Source organism: Octodon degus, unplaced genomic scaffold (assembly GCF_000260255.1).
Source record: "Octodon degus isolate 3935 unplaced genomic scaffold, OctDeg1.0 scaffold00195, whole genome shotgun sequence".
Taxonomy (NCBI): domain Eukaryota; kingdom Metazoa; phylum Chordata; class Mammalia; order Rodentia; family Octodontidae; genus Octodon; species Octodon degus.
Window position 1 is genome coordinate 259,849 of NW_004524771.1, and position 21,440 is coordinate 281,288.

Sequence of the window (21,440 nt, forward strand, 5' to 3'; positions counted from 1 at the left end):
TTATTTATTTATTTATTTATTTATTTAATTTTAATTTTTTTCATGATTTTATTGAGAAACAAATAGCAATGAGACAGTTTCAAATCAAATTTCATATATTTATTTGCTGTTTCTACTTCTTCATCTGAGAAGTGTCTTTTCATTTTAGATGCCCATTTTGGGATTGAATTTTTAATGAGGGAGGTCTGATTTTACTTGAGTTCTTTACATATTCTAAATGTAATCTTTTGTGTGAGGTACGGCTGGCAAAATTTTTTGCCTAGTCTGGGTTGTCTCTTTACCAGTTGGTGGTTTCTCTTGCTGTGCAAAAGCTTTTTAATAAGATGAGATCCCAGTAGTTGCTTCTTGGTGATATTTCCTATATAATTACAGTTTTCTTCACAAAATTTTAGCCTACACCAGTATCTTTAAAAGTTCTACCAATTCTATCTTCTAGTAGATTGTGTTTCTGTTTTAGTATTTAGATCTTCGATTCATTTAAATTTGAGTTTAATGCATGGTGAAAGATAAGGATCTAACTTTATTCTGTGGCATGTGGGAAGTTTTCTGCCATTACTTCTGTGAGCAGGTTTTTTTTTTTTAATGTCATTTGTGCTATCGTCTGCTTTTTTCATTAACTCCAGTCAATCGTATGTTGTTATTCTTTGCCTCATCTAGCAGCTGTTGGATTGATTTTTCATGATACCTTGCTGTTTTCAAGAAATCTTTCTTCCATATCTGAGAGTCTGTTCTTACATTAGCTCATTCTAGTGCATATAGTTTCAGTGGAATTTTTAATATCCTGGATATCTGATTGAATCTATTTCATGAATTCCATGTCTTTCCTATGTTGAACATTCATGGTTTCCATCATTTCTATAAGCAGCTCCGTTTTTTAAAAGTCTGTATCTGCTCTAGAGTCACTATGTATTTTATTATCTCTGTAGTTATCTGAGAAGTAATTTCTGATTTGATATTTTCCAACACCTCATTTATCTGCTTTGTCACTTCCACTGTTACCATTTCAGAGTCCCGGTAGGTGTGGGAAATTGTTTTACCTCATTGTCCCCTGGGTTTGGCTTTGATAAGCTGGAAGTCTGAAGGTACCTCTTAGTTAAGTGTTTTTTTCATTTTCTTCACTGTTTTTTCTTTTTTTCTTAGTTTAATTCCTGGATTGATGCTTATAAAGTACTTATGGCAGGTAACTTTATTGCTAGTATTTAAGTCTCTTACACAATGACTACTAAGGTACCCGACAAAGGCAGGGCAGCGCAAAGATAGCAGCATGTGGAGGGCAGCAGTGTCTGTCCTGCCTCCTTTCCCTCTGCACCCACTGTCCCCACCTGGGGATCCTTGCACCTGGGGGAAGCCTTCCGCTTCGCTGCCCCTGCCCATTCCTGCCCTTGGGCCTTCTGAGGCCTGGGCTGCCTCCCCAGCTATGCCGGGACTGCTGTGCGTAAGTGGGAGCCTGGCTAGCCCATGAGAGGAGCTGCTGCTGAAGCTGTCACTGTTGTCCATTTACTGCAGAGTGGGTGGAGGAGGGGAGAGGCCTGGAGGACACCAGCATTGACAAGTTGAAATCACTGCAGAAGGATAAAGTTTAACAGTTTATGTTCTTCACACAATCTAGTGAAAAAACTGCTGTACATTGTCTTTTTCAGAATGACTGGAAGTTAGATGTTGCACCAGATAATGTTTTTCCAAAATCCAGAACTTCATGTACGAGAGAATATAAAAGGATCATTGGGCAGGACAAAGTTAGAACAACTATACAGTAGATACAAAGATCCTCAAGATGAGAATAAAATTGGAGTAGATGGTATGCAGTAGTTCTCTGATGACCTGGCCCTTGATCTAGCCAGCATTAGTGTTTTGATCATTGCATGGGAGTTCAGAGCAGCCGCACAATGTGAGCTCTCAAAGCCAACTTCATAGGCGGCATGACAGAATTAGGATGTGACAGCACAGAAAAGCTAATGGTTCAAATACCCACGAATTGAAAGAATTAGGAAAATTTAAGGATTTTTACCAGTTTACTTTTTAATTTTGCAAAGAATGCAGGACAGTAAGGATTAGATCTAGAAATGGCCATTGCCTACTGGAACTTAGTGCTTAATAGAAGACTTAAATTTAAATTCTCAGAATTATGGAATAAACTTTTGTTGGAACATCCACTACAATCAATACCAAAAAATACATGGAGTCTTCCTATCAGCACAGTGAATGCAGGTGACATCTCTAATTATGATGAAGAAGGAGCATGGCCTGTTCTTGTTGATGATTTTGTTCAATTTATACACCCTCAAATTGCTGGAAAAAAGAGTACAGCAGTGTAGCACTGAAGGAACCTTCTAGAATGTACATATTCAGTACAATAAATATAATGAAAAATGGCACAGTCAGTTGGTGCTGTATGAACTGAAGATCACTTTTCACTATTCAGACTGAAGGTGAGAAAACTTCAAGGGTACGTTTTGGGTCATAACATATTTCATTCTTCTAATGGTGATTTGGACTTATCTTCTAGTCTGGGCTGCCCTAAACATTTATAATTCCAACATTGTGGATTTCATTGTAATATTTGTGGACCCTTCTAGTTTATTCTCCCATAAGTCTTCGAAGCTTTATGGTGATTATTTTGAGATTTCCATTCTTGCATAAAGCACAATGCTGCCTTCATCAGAAAACAGTTTGGCACAAGACTTAAGCATAATGACCATCACAAACAACTTATAAAAACTACTTAAATATACACTTTGGGCTAGTTGCAAAGACTACTGATAGCACTTCCAATGAGAGTGATATATTTAAGTGTACAGAATCTGGAATGATATGTTGGTTTGGGGGAATTTTTTTCTTGCCAAATCACATGTGTATCAGAGCAACCATTGTGAAAAATTTTTAGAGTAGTTTGATGCCTACCAAAACAACATTGTGTTTTAAACTCTCAATTTCAAAAATGTTCCATGGAATTAGTGGAACCATAGGTAAGGTAAGAGCGATAAACCTATGTTTATATGTAATGGTCCTACAGAGAGCTTTCTGAGCTTTTATTTAGCAAATGTCTGCATAATGTTAGATTCCACTCTTGTCTACATTATGTACCACATAATTAGGTTACATTATGCTTTTGAAATGCTCATATGTCTATCAAATAAGTTAAACTAATTTGTTTTGAATGTTTTGAAATGCTATCCATACAATATCTCAAATTTTGTAAGAAGAAAAGCTAAATGACTACTCAGACTATGTAATAAATAAGCCCTTATGGTGATTTTACCTTCAGGGGGAAATATTTTAAAATGGTTGGGGAGAAAAATGGAGAAGTAGAAGAAGAGAAAGAGATTAGAAAAAAGGCTGGCAGATAAAGGAATGTTACTTGAACTTTTGGAAACTGGTGAAAAAGAAGGAAGAAATAAAAACAAGAACAGAACAGAACAACAAAACTACAAGTAGTGTTCACCCCCATAAAAACAAGAACAAGCAATCAACGAAAAGTAGAAAACAAATAAAAGAAATGGAGGTGGGGAGAAATGTTCACTTCAGGGTACGCCTCTGCTTTCACTGGTAAGTAGAACGGGCTAACAGAATCTAGATCCATGATGATTAATTCTAGCACACCAACCATAGATTTATGACCTAGTAACAGATGCAGACCTAAAGCCTACACCTTTAGGTCCACTGAAGGATCCTGCCTCTTCAATGTATTGGAGATGAAAGGTTGCATTGTGTTTGGCCTAATGCTCTGATTTTTGGTACTGAAATAGAGCATTGTTTATGACCCCCCCAACAATCTAGCTTTTGACATATACCTCTATCACTTTGGCTAAAATAGTACGATCAGTAATAAGAGTAGCATCAAACACAGACTAGAAATGATAAACTATGATAACTGTTAATTTGTCAGCTTCAACTAGAGGCACAAGATTTGTAGTTCTGTGACAAAATTGAAGATGAATCAGAAAATACCCATTCAGTAGTGATTTTACCCTAAGTGGAGAAAATTTAAAAGGGTAAGAGTAAAACAATAAGGAAATGGAAGAAGAGAAAGAGGTTAGAAGGAAGACTGAAGGACAAAAGATTACCTAAGCCTCAGGAAACTGATAAAGACGAGGGAAAGAAAAAAGGAGAAACAAAACAAAAAGAATAAAAGCAATGTCCATACTTACACAAGAAAAAAATGCTGAAAAATATTATTTTTCTGTGATTTTTAGCGTGGGGTTATTTTCTAGTTATAGAAAATTGTATAGTTCGTAATTGTGTCTCACTCAAGACATGACTCTGTGCTTGCTGCTAGACAAAGGAGGTGGTCAGAGCCCAGATCTATGTTGGATAATCTCAGCAAGCCTACAGTAGGAGTAGGGCATGCGGGCATGGTGTTGATTCTGGTACTTTAAAATTCACAGAAGTTCAGGCTCTTTCTGGTCCCAAATTATTTAGTTTTTAATCCTGGGTGTGTGTTGCTGGCCTGATGAAAGCTTCCTAACCCTGGACATCTTCCATGGTTGTCACTCATGTAGGCACCATGGGGTTTTTGTTGTTATTTCTTTCTCTTGTTTTGAGACAGGGTCTCACTGTGTAATTTAGGCTCAAACTACTAGCTAGTAGTTAGCTGGGCTGGAACTCACAGCAATCCTTTTGCCTCAGCCTCTTGAGTGCTGTGATTACAGGTATGTGCATTGTGGGAATTTGATGATAGAAGCCCTGAGATGAAACCAACTCACGGCTGCTCCACATCCTGGGTTCAGTTGGCCCCTCCCTAAAGTGAAGTCCAAGCACCCTCTCCAGGGATCACAGCAGTCACTGGAACTGGAGTCACTCACCAGCTATTGTAGTGCACAGCATCTACTACTCTGTTCCACTGGTGTATTTCTCATTGAAGGCCTCTGAAGTTGCCTGCCCTCACTGGGTCTCTTTAGATGGAATCTTCCTTTCTTACCCCAGAAGCCAGAAGCCTGGGAGAAAGTGCACATTACACCTTCCCTTTTCTGCATTGTGGTCTGTCTCTTCACTGTCCCTGTAGGCTTCAATTGTCCCTTTATCCTTTTCTTCCCCACATTGTTATTTTCTAGTGTCTGGATTCCAGGTCTTGGGGAGATTAATTTGTTGCTGCTTACTGCTTTGCCATCTTCCCCTGAGGTCCTGTCTCTTAAAAACAGAAGGTAAAGCCAAGATGCTGGTGCACACCAATGATGCAGCATTCTCTGCGGAGGTTGAGGCAGCAGGATTGCAAGTGTGACGTCAGCCTGGAGTGACTTAATGAGACCCCTGTTGTAAAGGAAAAAATATAAAGGGCTGGGAATGCAGCAGTGGATATGAATGTGATGTTGACATGAGTTATCAGAACTCTAAACTCTGAGGAAAACCTGTTTTCACTTAGATTTGAGGTATAATCACAAAGCTAACAACACTGACAAGTCTTCCAGACAGTATCTTCTATCTGGGGCATGCCTGTTGAGGATAGAAATAAAAATCCACTTTGGAACCCAGCACACCCAGCCTCTAAATAACTGTTTATTTTAGCTCCCTCCTGCAGAATGGGAACTGGGTGGGGCGGGTGAGAGGAGCAAAGTGCCAGGACAAAGCTGCTCCCTCTTTAATGAGACATAATAATAGGCACATTCTCTGGGCCACTCAGTAATGAACACATAAATAGAAAAAATAAATGATGTCTCAAGTTGCTTGGAGCAAAATTTTAGGTCCCACTGAAAAGAGCTCTTGGCCTTGATTTGTGATGTTTGTGAAGTTTTTACTGGAAAAAACTGTCCCCCACCCCATTCCCAGCATGGGGACAATGAGCTTCTCCTGAAGGAGAACAGCCATTGTGATTGTATCCAGCTATCCGCTAGCACTAAGGGGTAGATACAGCCTTACATTTTATTGTGGTAAGGTGCACAAGAATTTCATTTACTTTTTAAGTGTACAGGCCAGTGGCACTAGTATTATGTGCTCCATTTCCAGAACTTTATCGCCCCACCCAGAATTGAAACTCTGTACCCATTAAGTAGTAAGTTCCCCTCCCCACCTTTCCCAGTCTTCTGTGTCTCTGTTCTGGCTACCTCATGCAAGTGTGCTCATATGGTATTTATCTTTTCATGTCTGATATACTTCACTTAATGTTTCCAGGGCTCATCTATGTGGGTCAGAATTCCATTCATTTTTAAGGCTCAGTAATATTCAATTTTATGAGTTAACTGAATCTTGCTTATTAGTTCATCTGTTGGTGGACATGTGGGTTATCTCTGCCTTTTGGCGATTTTGGAGAATGTGGTTGTGAACATTGACGCACACATGTCTCTGTGAGCCCTACATTCGGTTATTTGAGGTGTGCACCTGGCAGGGAATGGTTGCACCGGATTGTAATTCAGTATCTGCCTGTTTTGAGGAATCACCAATTTTTCCTCAGCAGGTGCACTGTTTTATGTACATCTCTACCCACAGTTCAGAAAGTTTCCAGTTTCTCTACATTCTTGCCAGTACTTGTACTTTTATTTCTTTCTTAACTTGCTCTTTTCTTTCCCTTTTTTTCCTTCATCCTCCCATCCTCCCATCCATCCATCCATCCATCCATCCACCTACCCCCCCCCATGTTCGTTCTCCTAGTATGTAGTAGTGTCTCACTCATGGCACTTCCCTGATAACTAGTGAATTTAAAGATCTTCTCAAATGCCTGTTGGCTTTTTGCATGTCCTCACTGGAGGAAAATCTTTCAGTTCCTTGCCTTTGTACTGGGTTGTTTGTGTTTTTAAGCTCTTCTTCTGAGCTCTTTATCTGTGCATCACTGGCAGTGTGCTCAGCTGATGAGTGTGGAGTCAGATGCCCTTTCAGATGTGAGGGTGCTGGCAGGAGATTGTTCCACAGTGAAGCATCTGGACGTGCCACCTGAAAGCCCAGCTGAGCCTCTGCCTTAATGGGAAGGAGGGAAACAGAAGACTCTGCTTCAGAGTCATATGTGGGGTGGTCAGCCCAGCCCATGAGGATCCTGCATAGCTCATACTGTGTCCTAAGTATTTCTGTCCAACTTACTGCCCTGCTTGATTTAAGGTTACTTGCTCTGAAAGGTTTTTGACATGATAAAAGTTAGAACTCACCAACACAAGGGCTGTTTGAAGAATAATTAGATTGGAAAGGTAGGCTGAGGTGAGTTTTTCCAACCAAAGAGGAAAACTAGCCTGAGCCTCCCAGCTGCCAAAGCAAAAACAGAAAGCAGTGAACCACAAGCTATCATAAAAGGACATAAAGATTCATCAGAAAAAAATGGCTTTTTCCCTTGTCTCCAACCGGAGCCACTGTACAAAGGAGCTACAGTGAGCAGGTTGGAGAATTTGAACTTCACAGTCTGACCTGGCTTCAGATCCTGCCTCTGGGCAAACCACCTCATGGCATTGTTGTGACTGTTGAGCAACAGGTCAACCCTGCATCTTTGTAGGGTGCCTGGCACATGTCGGCTTTCACATATTTGCTGTGTTTCCCACCTCCTCTTTCTTGAGGGCTACATCCTCCCCTGCAGCCTGTGTATAAAAGCTGGGCACAGTGGTACATGTGTATAATGCCAGTACTCTTGGAGGTTGACGCAGGAGGATCACATGTTGAAGTCTAACTTGGTCTGCTTAGCAAATTACCAAGGGCATCTAAAATTTCAAAGTGACTAGGAATGTCACTCAGCGTGGACACCTTGGGTTCACACCACCACCACCAAATACTGCTTATTGGTATTTTCATCAAGATGGAAGACCCTGTAGTTCCTAGCTCTTTCTGAGAGGTGTATCTTCTAGGACCAGTGTCAAGTGCTTTTTTCCTGGCCCTGTAGTTAATCTCTGTCCCCCAACCAGGTTGAGATCAGCTGCTCCTTTTTTTTTTTTTTTTTTTTTTGGTGGAACCAGGGATTGAACTCAGGCCCTTGTGCTTCCCAGGGAAGCACTTATTCCACTGAGCCATCTCCCTGGCCCCAACTGCTTCATTTCTAACTTAGACCAAAGTACAGAGCAGGCTCCTAGCACAGCAGTACTAATTAGTGTGATCACATGGCCTTGGCACACAGCCATATTTCTCCAGCACACTTTTTGTTGTTTTTGTTTTGAGACAGGTTCTCCCTATGTAGTTCAAGCTGCCCTTGAACTCATAGTGATTTGAGAGCTGGAATTACAGGCATGAGCCACCATACCAGCCTCATGCTGTCAGCTCTTCGATTCGCTTTTCTCCCTGTGGATGTCCCTGGGCCCCTGTGTGCAATTGGTGTTCAGTAACTTGGCTGAGTGGAGTGTGGAAGGGCCATGCACATAGGATGGGGGTGGCAGCCAGAGGAGAAAGCATGGAGCTCACTGCACACAGAGCTCTGGGAGGAGTCTCCATTTCATGTGGATGTCTTCCTTCAAATGGTAAAGGAGGAGGACTCCCAGCCAGCTGCAGACACACACGCTTCTTAACCCCGGCCTCTGTCCCAGCACAGACACCTGCACTGTTTTCTCCCCATCACTCGAGCTGCTCTCGTCTCACAGTGCAAGGGGACCTGGAGCACTTTGATCCTGTCAGATAGTTTTAAGGCTTCATTTGTCAGCTCGGTGTTTGAACTCAAGGCTTTTTTCAAATCCTTCTTTTGAAATCTTCTTGCTTTGGGGCTGGGGATATATAGCTCAGTGGTATAAGTGCCTGCCTGGCAAGCACAAGGTCTTGAGTTCAATCCCTGGTACCAAAAATAAAAAGAGATGATACTGAAATCTTGCTTTGTATGTTATTTTATGTCTCTTGAAATACCTTTTATTGCCCAAATTATTTGGAACCATTACCCAGTCAGAATGCTCTAAAGCGGCAGTGTGTGCACAGGCATGTGTGCATGTGTATGTGTGCTGTGCACAGGCATGTGTGCATGTGTATGTGTGCTGTGCACCTGGCTTCGTCCGTTCCTTCAGCGGTTATTTCTTTAGTAAAATGGTGAGCACTAGAAAAAATTCAAGACCAGGGCTTGAGTCCTACAGTGTGCCCTCCTTGTTCCAGGCCTTTTTCCCACCTGTGAAGTAGCCCTGATGCCATGTACCTCCCACAGATGGTGGCTGTGGATGCCTGGAAACAAACTGGGTCCCTTGGCCCTGGTAACTGTCATTTCTAGACTTTCTAGAAAAGTTTCCAACCAGGCTTTTGCACTTACTCTAAAGAGAATTTGGTTGAGGATCTTCAAACTGGACTGCTGGTAGCAACAGCACTGCCTCTGATCTAGATGTCCTGAATTCAACCTCTTTTGTAGTTGGACAACTCTACTGGACCTGCAGGACCTCATATGCCTCTCAAGACTACCTCTGCCAGGCACCATGAAGAGGGAGCCAGCCTGCCTTTCCCAGAGTTCTCACATTCCAACTTTTCTTTTCCCTTGTAGCTGATGCATTTTTCAAGGCTGCTATAAGCCTCATTCCAGAAGTTCCAAAGATGATAAATATTGATGGGAAGATGCGGCCATCAGAATCATTCCTTCTGGAGTTCCTCTGCAATTTCTTCTCTACCTTGTTAATAGTTCCGGTATGTTTCCCTGTGAGAGCCAGAGGTGATGCCATTCTTTAAACTGCCTTATTTATTCCTAAAAGTTCAGGATGGCTGGGCATGGTGGCATATAACCTATAATCCCAGAGATTAAGGCAGGAGGATCAAAAGTTTGAGCTCAGCTTAAACCATTTAGGTAGAAGACCTTGTCTCGCACAACAGGGCGGGGATTGTAGCTTAGTGCATGGGTGGGCCCTGGGTTCAATCTCTAGTACCACCAAAAACAAAACAAAGTGCAGCACAGTCTGTCTATTGCATATTGGTTTTCTGGTTAGACATTGGAGCAGCTAGTGAATGCTGCACTCTGCTGGAATGGGGGTGGCCACTTTGAGTGCCCTGTGCTGGTCACCATGAGCTCCTACAACAGAGAACCATAAACCAGCTCTTCTGTGGAAGCTGGCAGCCTCGATACCTTATTTCTCATGGTTCTGAGGGTTGGTGCCCAATGTCAGGGAGGTCAGTGTGGTTCTGTGGAAGCCCTTCCTGGGTTGCAAACCACCATCTTCGTGTCATATCCTCACAGAGCAAGAAAAGAGCCAGGGCAGCCCTCTGGCTTTTTGGTCACTGGTCATCTGAGACCTAATTTCCTCCATAAGGCCTAACCTCTGAGTACTGTCACATGGGATTAGGGTTTTGATATATGAATTTGGGGAGCACACAAATGTTTGTTCTGCATTCTCCATGTTGCCAAGACAGGATGTCTGGTGGTCAGGATGCAACCTGGGGACTTTGTGGCTAGCTGGAGTCCAGGTCCTCCTCCTCCCAACTCTGAAGTCTCGATATGCTCATTCCTAGGCTTCAGCTTCCTTACCTGTGAAGTGAGAGTAGTTTATACCTCTCTTGATTGTCATGAAGACTAGGCTAGGGAATATACAGAATATGATCTCATTGTAAGGCTCAACATGTAGTAAGCACTAAAAAAAAAAAAAAAAAATCACAAAACAAATAAAAATGTAGTGGTGCTACTCTTGAGACACAAATGAAAACATTCTAGCAGGGTTTGAAAGAATGTTGTTGGAAAGATGCTGGTGTTTTGGTGGATGTAGGAGATGAACAGCAAAGCTTGGGATGAAGGAAATCAAGCCCTTCAGGGACCAACAGCTGCAGTCCTGGACCCTTTTCTGAGCTGGGGATCTCAGGATCCTAGCTGAGGGTCATTACTCTGAGATCTGCCTCTTCCTCCCTGTGGGTTTGGCAGAATAACCATGAGTTTGAGTTAAAAAAAAAAAAAGTGACATCTTTATTCTTACAAACCTCTGAGTAAAATTTACCCTTCATCCAGTTATGAATTAGAGGCAACAAGCCACAATACTCTCGGTGTAGTAGCTGGGACTTTTTTATGTGTACCTGTATAAGAACATACGTTCCTCATAGGAAGTTGATAAATGGATATAACTCACCTTAACTACTTTTTTCATCTCCCACCCCAAGTAACTGGGACTTTGTCACCAAAGAAATCAAAATGTATCTCCTTATCACATTGTACCTGTGAAAGACATTTTGAAAGAGGCTCTTTCCTTAAAAGCATCATGGTAGTTTATCCTTGTGTGAGGCTGGTACATGCATTCACAAAGAATCAATAGACTGGTTGGCTTTTCCAGGGCACAAATGCACTGGAGAAAACATTTCTGCACTGTATTTTAGTGTAATTGGTTTCCTTTATAGTCTTCCATATTTTATTTTCCATATTAAAAATATTGCAAGGAGTCCCTACTAAAGGTTTTACCTGGTCGCTGCAGGGTTGGTTGCATAAACACGTTTAAAATCCTAGAATTTTTTTTTGTTTTTTTCTGTATTTTAGGGAAGTCTCACTACTAGATTGGATTTGTAGTAATTCTCCTGTTTACAACCTCCGAGTGCTGGGATTACAGGCACACTCCACCACACCCAGTCTCAATTGCTATCTCAGCGCACCCTGGGGGCAGGGCTGGCACCCCAGGCCCAGGGATCCAACACGGCCCCTGCACCTGCTTGCAGGCACTTTAATCCACCAAGCTGTTTGGCCACCCCACTAGAATGTATATGAGCCAAATGTGGATCTGAATTATCAGATACTTATAAAAATGCAGATTCCTGGGGCCTGTCCCAAAGAGTGTCCTGTGAGGGGGACAAAATAGTTCTCAAATCAACTTTTTAAAAAATTTTATTTACTTATTTGGTACAAGGTCATGCTACACAGTTTGGACTCATAGTGATCTTCCTGTCTTAGCCTCCCTAGTGCTGGGATTATAGGCACAGCACACTTGGGGTTCTGGGGCTGGCACAGCATGTGGTACTGGGGACCAAACCTGGGTCCTTGTACTTGTCAGGCTGGTGATTAGACCAGTGAGCTATCTCTATAGCCCTCAAATCAGCTTTTTAGGAAACTCCCTGTTCAGTTCAAAGGGGGTCCTAATGCCATCTGGAGAGGCATCACACTGAACTTGGGCCAGAAAGTGACTCGGCTCCCAGAAGACAAGAGTTCTTTCTAGGGTGATGAAACATTCTCCCAGCTACCCAACAGTCCTTGAATTGTGTAGTTGAAACAGGGGTATTGTTCGGTATGTGGATTATGTTTCTCAAGAAAGCTGAGAAAACAAATAGCAACTCAGCTGTGGGCTCTCCTTGTTCAGATTTCAGGTTCTTTGGGGAGGGGCTCAGGAGGTCTCACTACAGGACTTCAGACCCTGCTGTGGGTGGAGGCCACACCCAAGACGAGGGGATGATTCAGAGTCAAGTGTGCAAGGACACGGGGCACCTCTAGAGTTCTTTCTGAGGATGCTTGATTCTGAGGCTTTTCCATCCCTGAAATAATAAAAATCTCTTTCTAGTTTTTTGTCATGTGGAAAGACAAAAGGAAACAACTAGCGTTTCCAGTAAGGCAGTTGAAGTGATGAATTGGGATGTACTTACCGGCTGTACATAGGGTTTTCTGCCTGTTAAAAATGATGAATCTTGGGCTGGTGAGATGGCTCAGTGGTCCAAAGCACCTACTTAGAACAAGCTTAGCAAAGCACAGGGACCGCGGTTCGATCCCCCAGCACCACATGCCAGCCAGCCCCACCCCCAGGTGGGCTGAGCTGGCCACACACACACACACACACACACACACACACAAACACACATACACACTAAATAAATAAATAAAAATTAAAAAATAAAATAAAAATGATGAATCTCTCTGAAAAGCTTTATCCTCAGAGTCAGAAACTTGACTTCAGTCCTGATATTTTCTGCCCGTGGCGTGGTCATTCCCCCCTTTTCTCCCTCTTCCACTGCAACACCCTTTACTCCCTGATTCCATTCATTTCACAATTTCAGATTCCTCATCTTAAGGAGATTTATGGAGTATTTGTCCTGAAACTGGTTTATTTCACTTAGCATAATGTTCTTAAGGCTCATCCATGTTGTCTCATGTTGCAGGCTTTATTTTTTAAGGCTGAATATCATTCCATTCATGCATAGGCCCTTTTCCTTATTTATCTGTGGAAGGAGGACAAGGCAGTAGTTTGCAAGGTGCAGGGGTAGAACAGACGGCACAGTGCACCCCCATTCTGGCACAAGTGCAGGGGAGGTGCTGGAGAGACACAGGCCAGCTCCACAGCAAGCTGACAGTCTACTCCTATGCCCATCTACTGAGCACCCCTTTCCTGTCCTGTCCTGTCTGCCCTATTATTCCTCATGCACTTTACTTTTGGCTCCTTTGCTAAAAGGTGGTATTACTTAACCAACATTTAGATCTCTTACAATGAACCAGCCACAAATAGTCACTCAAAATAAGTGTGAAATTGTGTTCATTGTGTAAAAGTAGAAACTGAGGCAGCTAGTAAGATGGTCCCCAGCTAGCAAGTGACCCTGACAGAATCCGAAGCCAGGATATCTGTGCTCTGCTGCCGTCTCTGCTGTCCCCCATGTTGTCTGTCCTGGAAGGTCGGCCACGTCCGACATTGCTTGTGGGGTGTAATGGGAGGATTCTTGCAGACCACAGGAGACAGCACTAGAGGCATAAGTCAGGCTGCTGTGGGAGCCACCTCATTGCATCCAGCTGTCCTGCCTGAAAGGCAGCCTTGTCCTGGACACCTGGGGAGCCCTTCCTTCATGCAAGTGCTGCCTGAATCCAGAACTTATTTCTTCTCCTTTTAAAAATTCCATTCTGTTTTGCTTCAGTGGTTGGCACTGAACCATCAAAGGACATTTAAAAAAAAATTATAACTACTGAAGCATGTATATCACATAGAAAACTTTCTCCTTGTACAACAAGTTGTAAATAATCTCTCTTCTGTTGGATTGTGAGCAAAAGCTCTTGGAACCGGCTTGCTGCAGACTTTCCCTCCCCACTGACCCTTGTTCCATCTTTTTGAAGGTGTGTCGAATAGTCTACAGAGGTCATGGCATTTGGTTGAAATTAAGTTGCTAGAACATTGAGATAGTTGTCTGTTCCCAAGGCAGATCCTTAAATATATCCTTAAATATTTTTGAACATCCACATAGCAGAACAAAATAGCCTAGTTAGAAACAGCTGTGAGTAGAGGCAGCGGGCTTTAAGCTGCCAGCTGAGCCTGCTTTAGATGGAAGGTTCTGTGGCCCAAGCAGTTTACATGTGTGCATTTGTGGCCTTCAGACTTGTATTATGTGGCCTCTTCCATGCCAGTATCATGGGAGTGGTCTCCAAAGATGAGATGGCTTGTGCAGAATATTTCATATGCCTGGACAGTGTCACTTTTGTGTTTGGATGAAGCCACTGTTCTCTTCCATCCCCCTCAGTAGTAACACTTCTCATGTTCCATATCCTCTTTCTAAAGAATAGACTTGCTGGGCATGGTGGCACATGCTGTAATCCCAGGACTCTGGAAGGCTGAGGTAGGATGATCTTCAGTTCAAATCTAGCCTAAGAAATTTAGTGAAGCTTTGTCAGAAATGTTTTGAAAAGGCTAGGGATATAGTTAAACCAGGAAAAACTGGGACCAGGGGGAGGAACAAATAGTCAAGTCCTAGGGACAAAGATCCCAGGCAGAAGGAGCATTCATTCAGGCAGATCAGAGCATCACTAGCCTTTATGTTGGCTCCCTGGTAGAACGGGGACACTGGGCTCTGGGGACTGTGTCTCCTGGCCTGCCTTCTTGTTTCCAGCCTGTTCATCCAATAGGAGGCAGATTTGGGGACAGGGAAGGTGATGTTGGAGATAACCATTCCCAGCAATCCTGTGCCATGGTTTAGGGATGGCTTTGTCTTTTCACCTTGGGCCACATCTCTTGCCAGGTGTCCTCCAGCTCCAGTGGCCTTAGGCTTCAACAGTATCCTCCCAATGTCATTCCTTCACGTGGATGGTTACAGTGCCATGGCCTGCTGTCTTTCTTCGTTACTCCCTGTACACTGGTCTGGGGGCACATGTACCCTTTGTTATACCTTCCTCATCTGACTGGTTGGAATGCCTGCTGGGACCCCAGTGGTGTGGCTAGATGGAATGATGGGACTCCTCATACGGAGCCCATGTGGGATGGGAGCCATGTAATTGCACACAGACTTTTCTGGAACTGTGTGGAAGTTGCTTGATTTTGTGCATTGTGGTCCTTTTTGCAGATGCTATTATGTAGCATGCCAGAAGATTGTCCACAGTTTGACTGTCACTGCTGGTGAGCATCCTGGGGTGCAGGACTATATTTAAAGTGAGCACCTCCAGTGGTGACAGTGATTGTTTGGGCTTACCCAGGGGGTAGCTTCTGTTCTCCCGTTTGCTGTATGACCCACAATCTTGTTTTTATGGTTGACAGAACAGAACTATTTTTTACCCTATTACAAAATAAGAGAGTAATTCTGGAACCAGGCATTATTAGGCTGACAGTACGTGCTTTCTCATCTGTCAGCTACAAAAGGGGTGGACTAGGGCTTAAACCACTCGTTTTCTTGTGTTGCTTACTCAGGCTGCCTTTGCAAAGTGACTGGTACTCTTGTCTCTATACACCTGGTAAAGGGAGTATTTTTGGTTTCTTTGTTGATTGGGTTTTCCTCTTCCTACCTAGGAATATTAATCCTGTTTCGCTTCTTTACCAGGATCACCCTGAACATGGCGTCCTATTTCTTGTTAGAGAGCTTCTTAATGTGATCCAGGACTACACCTGGGAGGACAACAGCGATGACAAAATCCGCATCTACACCTGTGTGCTGCATCTGCTGTCCGCCATGAGCCAGGAGACCTATCTGTACCACATAGACAAAGGTAGCAGACTCCCTGCCCTCCAGTCTGCTCCATGCTTGGATTTCATAGAAGAGAATGTATTCATTGTCTCTTTTATTTTCCTTTGCCCTGATATGTCCACTACCATGACTTCCTGGGCAGGTGATTTGCTAAATTTACCTGTTCTAAGACACTTCTGGAGGGCCAGCCAAATAGCTCAGTGGATTAAAGTGCCTGCAAGCAGGTGCAGGGTCCAGGGATTTGATCCTCGGGCCTGCCATACCAGCCCTGCCCCATGGTGCGGGCTTAGACGGCAATTGAGACTGGGCGTGGTGGTGTACACCTGTAATCCCAGCTTTTGGGAAGCTGTAAACAGGCAGATCACTATGAGTCCGATCTGGTAGTGAGACCCTGAACACCCTGTAGAGTCTTCATCCCAGTCCCCTTCCTAAGCCATCATCAGGGGTTCTGAGTACAGGTGTTTGTTACTTGTGTTGGTGACGTTGAGCCCCTGCCAACTATGAGCTCAGGGCCAGTGCAGGAGGGAATGGCCTTTTAGAACTTGCTGGTACAGGTTCAGGAACAGCCTTGCCATGTCCTGCCTACAATGTGAAAAGAGACAGTCCCCAAGCCAGGCCTTGTCCCTCTGACCCTCTGTGTCCTCCTTAACAGGCCCTCAGTTCCAAGCTTTGGTTTCTAAAAAAAAATGGCTCTATTGTTAAAAGTGCTTTAGCCAGTAATTCTATGCTCTAGGGTTAAAAAACAAATCTCTATACATGGAAATTGACCAAATTTTCATTGCTAAGAGATAGCCTCTGGCAGGACTCTCAGGCTGTGCCTAGCTAGGATTTGGGAGCTGATGACACAGCTGTGCCTTAGGGAGGCTGGCCAGCATTCATGAGGATAGCCACTGTGACCAGGGATGTGCATTCCTCTCAGGTGGGCCCTTGGGAGAGGAGTTGCTGGCTGATGGGATTTGCTACTGTTCAGCTTCAGTCTGTGCTACCTCCCTGTTTTCCTAACAGCTGGTGCTTGCCCCAGACCTCAGTGAGTCCATTCATTCTACTGATATAGTCTGTCAGTATGGCCGTTCTGATAATGAAACTTGCGTCTCTTTAATAGTTAATGAGATTGAACACCTTTTCATTTGTTTACTGTTTAATTTCTCCTTTTAATGTGTGCATGGAAGGCTATGGAAAGCAGAAGGTTTTGAAGATCAAACACTGACACAGGCCTGTACACCCTAGGGCCTGTCAGGGAGCAGGCTCCATTGGCCCTCTCTCCTCATGGCAGGTTTAGTGCATCCTGTCTCAGAACAAGACCTCCCGGGTAAGCAAGGGAGTGAGTTGATATCTAAAGAGCAAGAGCTAAGTTTTCTAGCTTTTAAAAATGCAAAAAGAAAGGTAGATCTTCTTTTCTTTCTTCCCAGCCATCTGTTTACTCTGGATGTGTAGCTGTGACCTGACAAATGTCTTAGGAGTAGGAAGACCCAGGGCACTTGGGTAGGCTGGGAGCTTCTTGCTCCCCACCCCCTTCCCACTCTCTCTGTGAGTTCAGCCTTCAGGGCTTCTGCCTCACTCCAGAACTTCTTTCAAAGCCCAGATCTGAGGATCCCAGAACGTGTGCATGCCTCTCCTGGTGCTCAGCACTCTGCTGTGATGGTTTGTTCATGATCTGGGCCAGGCCAGCCTTGACCCTCTCCTGTGTGTCCAGTTTTATTTAGCCCAGAATCTGGTGAGGAGCAGGCCTCATGCAAGGAGTGTCCTTCATGTTTGCCTGTGAATGAGTGTGTGAATCAGTAAGCTGACTGTGCTTTACTCACTCTGGTCCTTCCCTGTTTTCCAGTGCAGGCTGATTAGAATGAACCATCAACCCAGGGGAAGATTGGGGCCTTATACCCAGAACTGTTCTGGGTCTGAGCAATAGATGTGAGAAATTCCCTTTATCAGTTATAGTTGTACACTCTTCAGAATTGGGGTGGTGTGTGTCTGAATCAAATGCTTTTTCTTATAAGAATGAAGCATTTGCAACTCAGCAGCCAGAGCCATCTTAGGAATCCAGGAACTGAGCCTGGTATGGTGATGCATAACTGTGATCCCACCACCCTGGAAAGCTGGGGCAGGAGGATTGAAAGTTCTAGCTCAGGGAGAAAAGTAGGATGGGAAGGGGAAAGGCAATGGGAATATGGGAAAGGGAAAGAAGAGGAAGGGAAGGAAGCAGAGGAAAGAGGAGGAGAAATCCCAGGACATTAGAGGAGCAATTGCCAAAGAGGGGTGGCCTGGGGAAGCAAGTTGGGAATTACCAGCAGACAGGAGCTGGGAGCAAAGAAACCAGTTCTTATTCTTAAGCTTTGTGTCTACAACCTACTTTTAAGTGGGTCAGTGAGAAAGAAATACAATAAAAATTGCCTATTTGTGTAGTGAGAGTGAGCATGCAAGCCAGCCTGTAGTCAGAGGTTCTGGATAGATGATTCTGGATGGGGCAGGCAGATTTTTATCTACTTTTCTATAGCCTTCATATTTTTCAAAATAAAAACCTCAGAAAAAAGAATGAAGATCGATAGCTCCTAAAATGCCAATTAGAAATGAACAGAGAGCTGAAATTGTTGGTTAATTGTTTTTTTTTCAAAATTTTATTGATAAACAGCAATGAGACAGTTTCAAATCAAATTGGAAGTACAGTTTCAACAAGTAATACACTGCATATATTCTTCTTAGTGGTTAATTGCTGTACAAGATGCGGACTTGAGATCCTATTTACAAACACCATTAGAACAAATCATTCTATTCACTAAGAGAATGCAACTATATATCTATCCCAACCACTTTGTATACACAGATACAAAATGGACATTCATCTGTATACCCTATTTTTTCTAAGTTCCGTCATTGAATATTATAGGTGTGTAAACTCAGCAAAATATTGTAAAAGAGTCCAGTAGCCCATAATAGCATTGGGTCTTCTGTTTAACTGGCAATGTCAGAAATTATTGACCTGAGTCCCCCACAGCTCAACATAACAGCATGGCTTTAATTCCTATATTTCGTCTTCATACTTTTCTACTGGATGGATAAGACCAAGGTAAAGCAGGACCTGTGCAATAAGAGTTGTAGCTTTTTGGTCTGAGAAGGTCAGTGAAATCCCCTCAGGATTTATCCTGAGACCCTGTACCTCAGATTGTAGAACCTTTGTCGGTGCAGCCATGTGATGAGTCACGGCCATTGCTTGGCCAATGTGCTCTCTATGAAAGCCTGAGAGAGTGTTTTCTCCCCATGTGTGTTGGTTAATTGCTGTATGTTTAGACTTGCCTATTCACCCAAAGACTCCACCCAGATTATAGGAAACACCTAACAATGAAAAAATTATTAAATTAAAAGATTAGTTCCTAGGAAATTGTGTTAGATACGTATAGACATACACCTGTATGCTTGTATGAAAGCCCTCAGATATACAGCATTTTAACAGAATATTGTAGTTACCTTTTAGTAATAGTCCATTGTACTAATCGGTCATGTACTTTGATGATCATATTACTTTATAACAAAGCATTCAATCGGAACTGTTTTGTTCATTCATTAATTACTACTTTGAGCTACATCTTAGCCCTTTCATTTTTAATTTGAGACAGGGTTTGGCTAAATTGTCCAGGTTGGGCTTGAACTTGTGATCCTCTTGTTGATAAGCAGTTTTGCTGCTGCTTTTCTCATTACTCTGGACTGCAGTGCAATGAACACCATACACATGAATATCTTTGAGTACCTTGCGGGCTTGTTTCTTAATATAAAGCTCTGAGTAATTTTCCCAAGTCAAAAGATTATTTTTTTACACCGAGATCCTTTTTTTTTCTTACTTTTATTGTGATAAAATATATACAACATTAAATTTACCATTAAGTGTACAATTCATTTGTATCAAGTACAGTGCCATCCATGGTGGTGCTGGCCGCCTGTAATCCTACCACTTGGGAGGCTGAGGCAGGAGGGTCGCTCTGAGTTCCAGGCCAGCCTGGACTATTAGTGAGCTCCAGGTCAGCCTGAACTGCAGTGTGAGACCCTGTCTTAAAACACACACACACACACACACACACACACACACACACACACAATTGTATCAAGTATATTATGTTATAAATGTACAGCCATCACTGTGTCCATTTCCAGGCTTTTTTCTCTAACAGAAACCCTATACCAAATAAGTAAAACTTCCCCAAGCCCTGGCAGCCCCTATTCTTTCTTTTTCTATGAATCTGCCTATTCTAGTAATGTCATATGAGAATTATACAATATTTGTCTTTTTATGTAGGTTTTATTTCATTTAGCATATTGTAACTTCATGTTTCATTTTGTAGCATTTATCAGCTTTTCATTCATTTGTAAGGCTGAATAATGGAATGGATAGACCCACTGTATTTATGCATTCATATTGATATTTGAGTTGTTTCCATCTTTTGGCTGTTGTATTTGGGGAGTTAAACAAGGTCCCCAGCTGCCTGGGTGAGGGGTTCTGGGAAAGGATGAAATAAGAGACAGACAAATACATGGAGTGGGGCTGGGAGGTCAGTAAGTATACAGTGATAGGAGGGATTAGTGGAAGACTCAGAGCAGAGATGGATGGCTCTGGACGATGGATGACTTGGGATGACTGGAGAGGGGCAGATGATCCCATGTTAAGAAGGATCTTGCCGTGGAGTGCTTCTTAATCTTAGTGGTCGTGTCTTGGTTGATGGGAGAGGATGACCCATCCCTAAAGAGCTAATGGGAAATCTCAGAAGGGTGATACAGATCACCCAAGCCTCCGTTTACTTCCTTAGGAAGTTTGCAAAATTAGCCATTATGAATTTATGGTCCCCAATACTGTTGCGAACATTGGCGTACAAATGTTTTTGAGCACCAAGTTTCAATTCCTTGGAACATATACCTAGAATAAGGGTGTGTGTGTTTGTGTGTGTTACTGAGGATTGAACCTAGGGACATCCTGCCAACCTAAAGCCTCTGACCTTTGGATTGATTTTGATTGATTGATTGATTGATTGATTGAAAGCAGCAACTCACTAGCTTGCCCAAGCTCAGCTTCCTAGAGTTCTGGGATCACAAGCATCTTACTTCTGAGGAAACTCTGTGCAATTTTCCACAGCAGCATTTTCTTTTCCTCCTAGCAGTGTACAAGCTACACTCTCTGCACATTCTCACTACTTATCCACATTTTTTAATGTAACCATTAATTATTTTTTTTTTTGTGGGGAGGGGCTTACAAGGAATCGAATTCAGGACCTTGTGCTTGCCAGGCAGGTGCTTGTGCTACTGAACTATATCCCTGGCACTATAACATTTACCTTTTCCTAACTAATCAAAGTATTATACTTCTACTCATAGATTTTTGAACCCTATAGTCAAAGCTGAGTATCATCAGGATTTTGCTTTACTCTTGAGTTTTCTGTTCTTTGATTACTGATGATGTTCATTTTATCCTTTTAAAATTTTTTGTTCAGAGCTGGGGAGATGGCTCAATAGAATAAGTGCTTCTCTGGCAAGCACAAGGGCCTGAGTTCAATCCCCAGTTCTGCCAAAAAAAAAAAAAAAAAAAAAAAAAAAAAATTGTTCATTAATTTTTCCTGTCTTATTTTTTAATTTTCCCCACTAAATTATAGGCCATGTAAATGTACAGTAGTACCTTGGTTCATGAACTTAATTTGTTTCATGATTTTAGGGAAGATGGCCATGTTTATGTTTGTTATCCAATGTGGAGTTTGTGAGCAGAAAAAAAATTTTTCTATTTT

The 21,440-nt window shown here is 42.7% G+C and overlaps 1 protein-coding gene and 1 pseudogene across 3 annotated transcripts in view; both read left to right on the forward strand.

The window, feature by feature from the left end:
* Positions 1 to 21,440, forward strand: part of Vps35l (VPS35 endosomal protein sorting factor like) — a 122,748-nt gene that overhangs the window by 93,293 nt on the left and 8,015 nt on the right. For all 3 annotated transcript variants that reach the window (XM_023704383.1, XM_004644209.2, XM_023704384.1), the window contains exons 27-28: positions 9,350 to 9,489; positions 15,541 to 15,706. In XM_023704383.1, coding sequence (XP_023560151.1) covers positions 9,350 to 9,489; positions 15,541 to 15,706 — 306 coding nt within the window. The remainder of the gene's footprint in view (positions 1 to 9,349; positions 9,490 to 15,540; positions 15,707 to 21,440) is intronic.
* On the forward strand, positions 1,575 to 2,315 carry LOC105743954 (annotated as a pseudogene).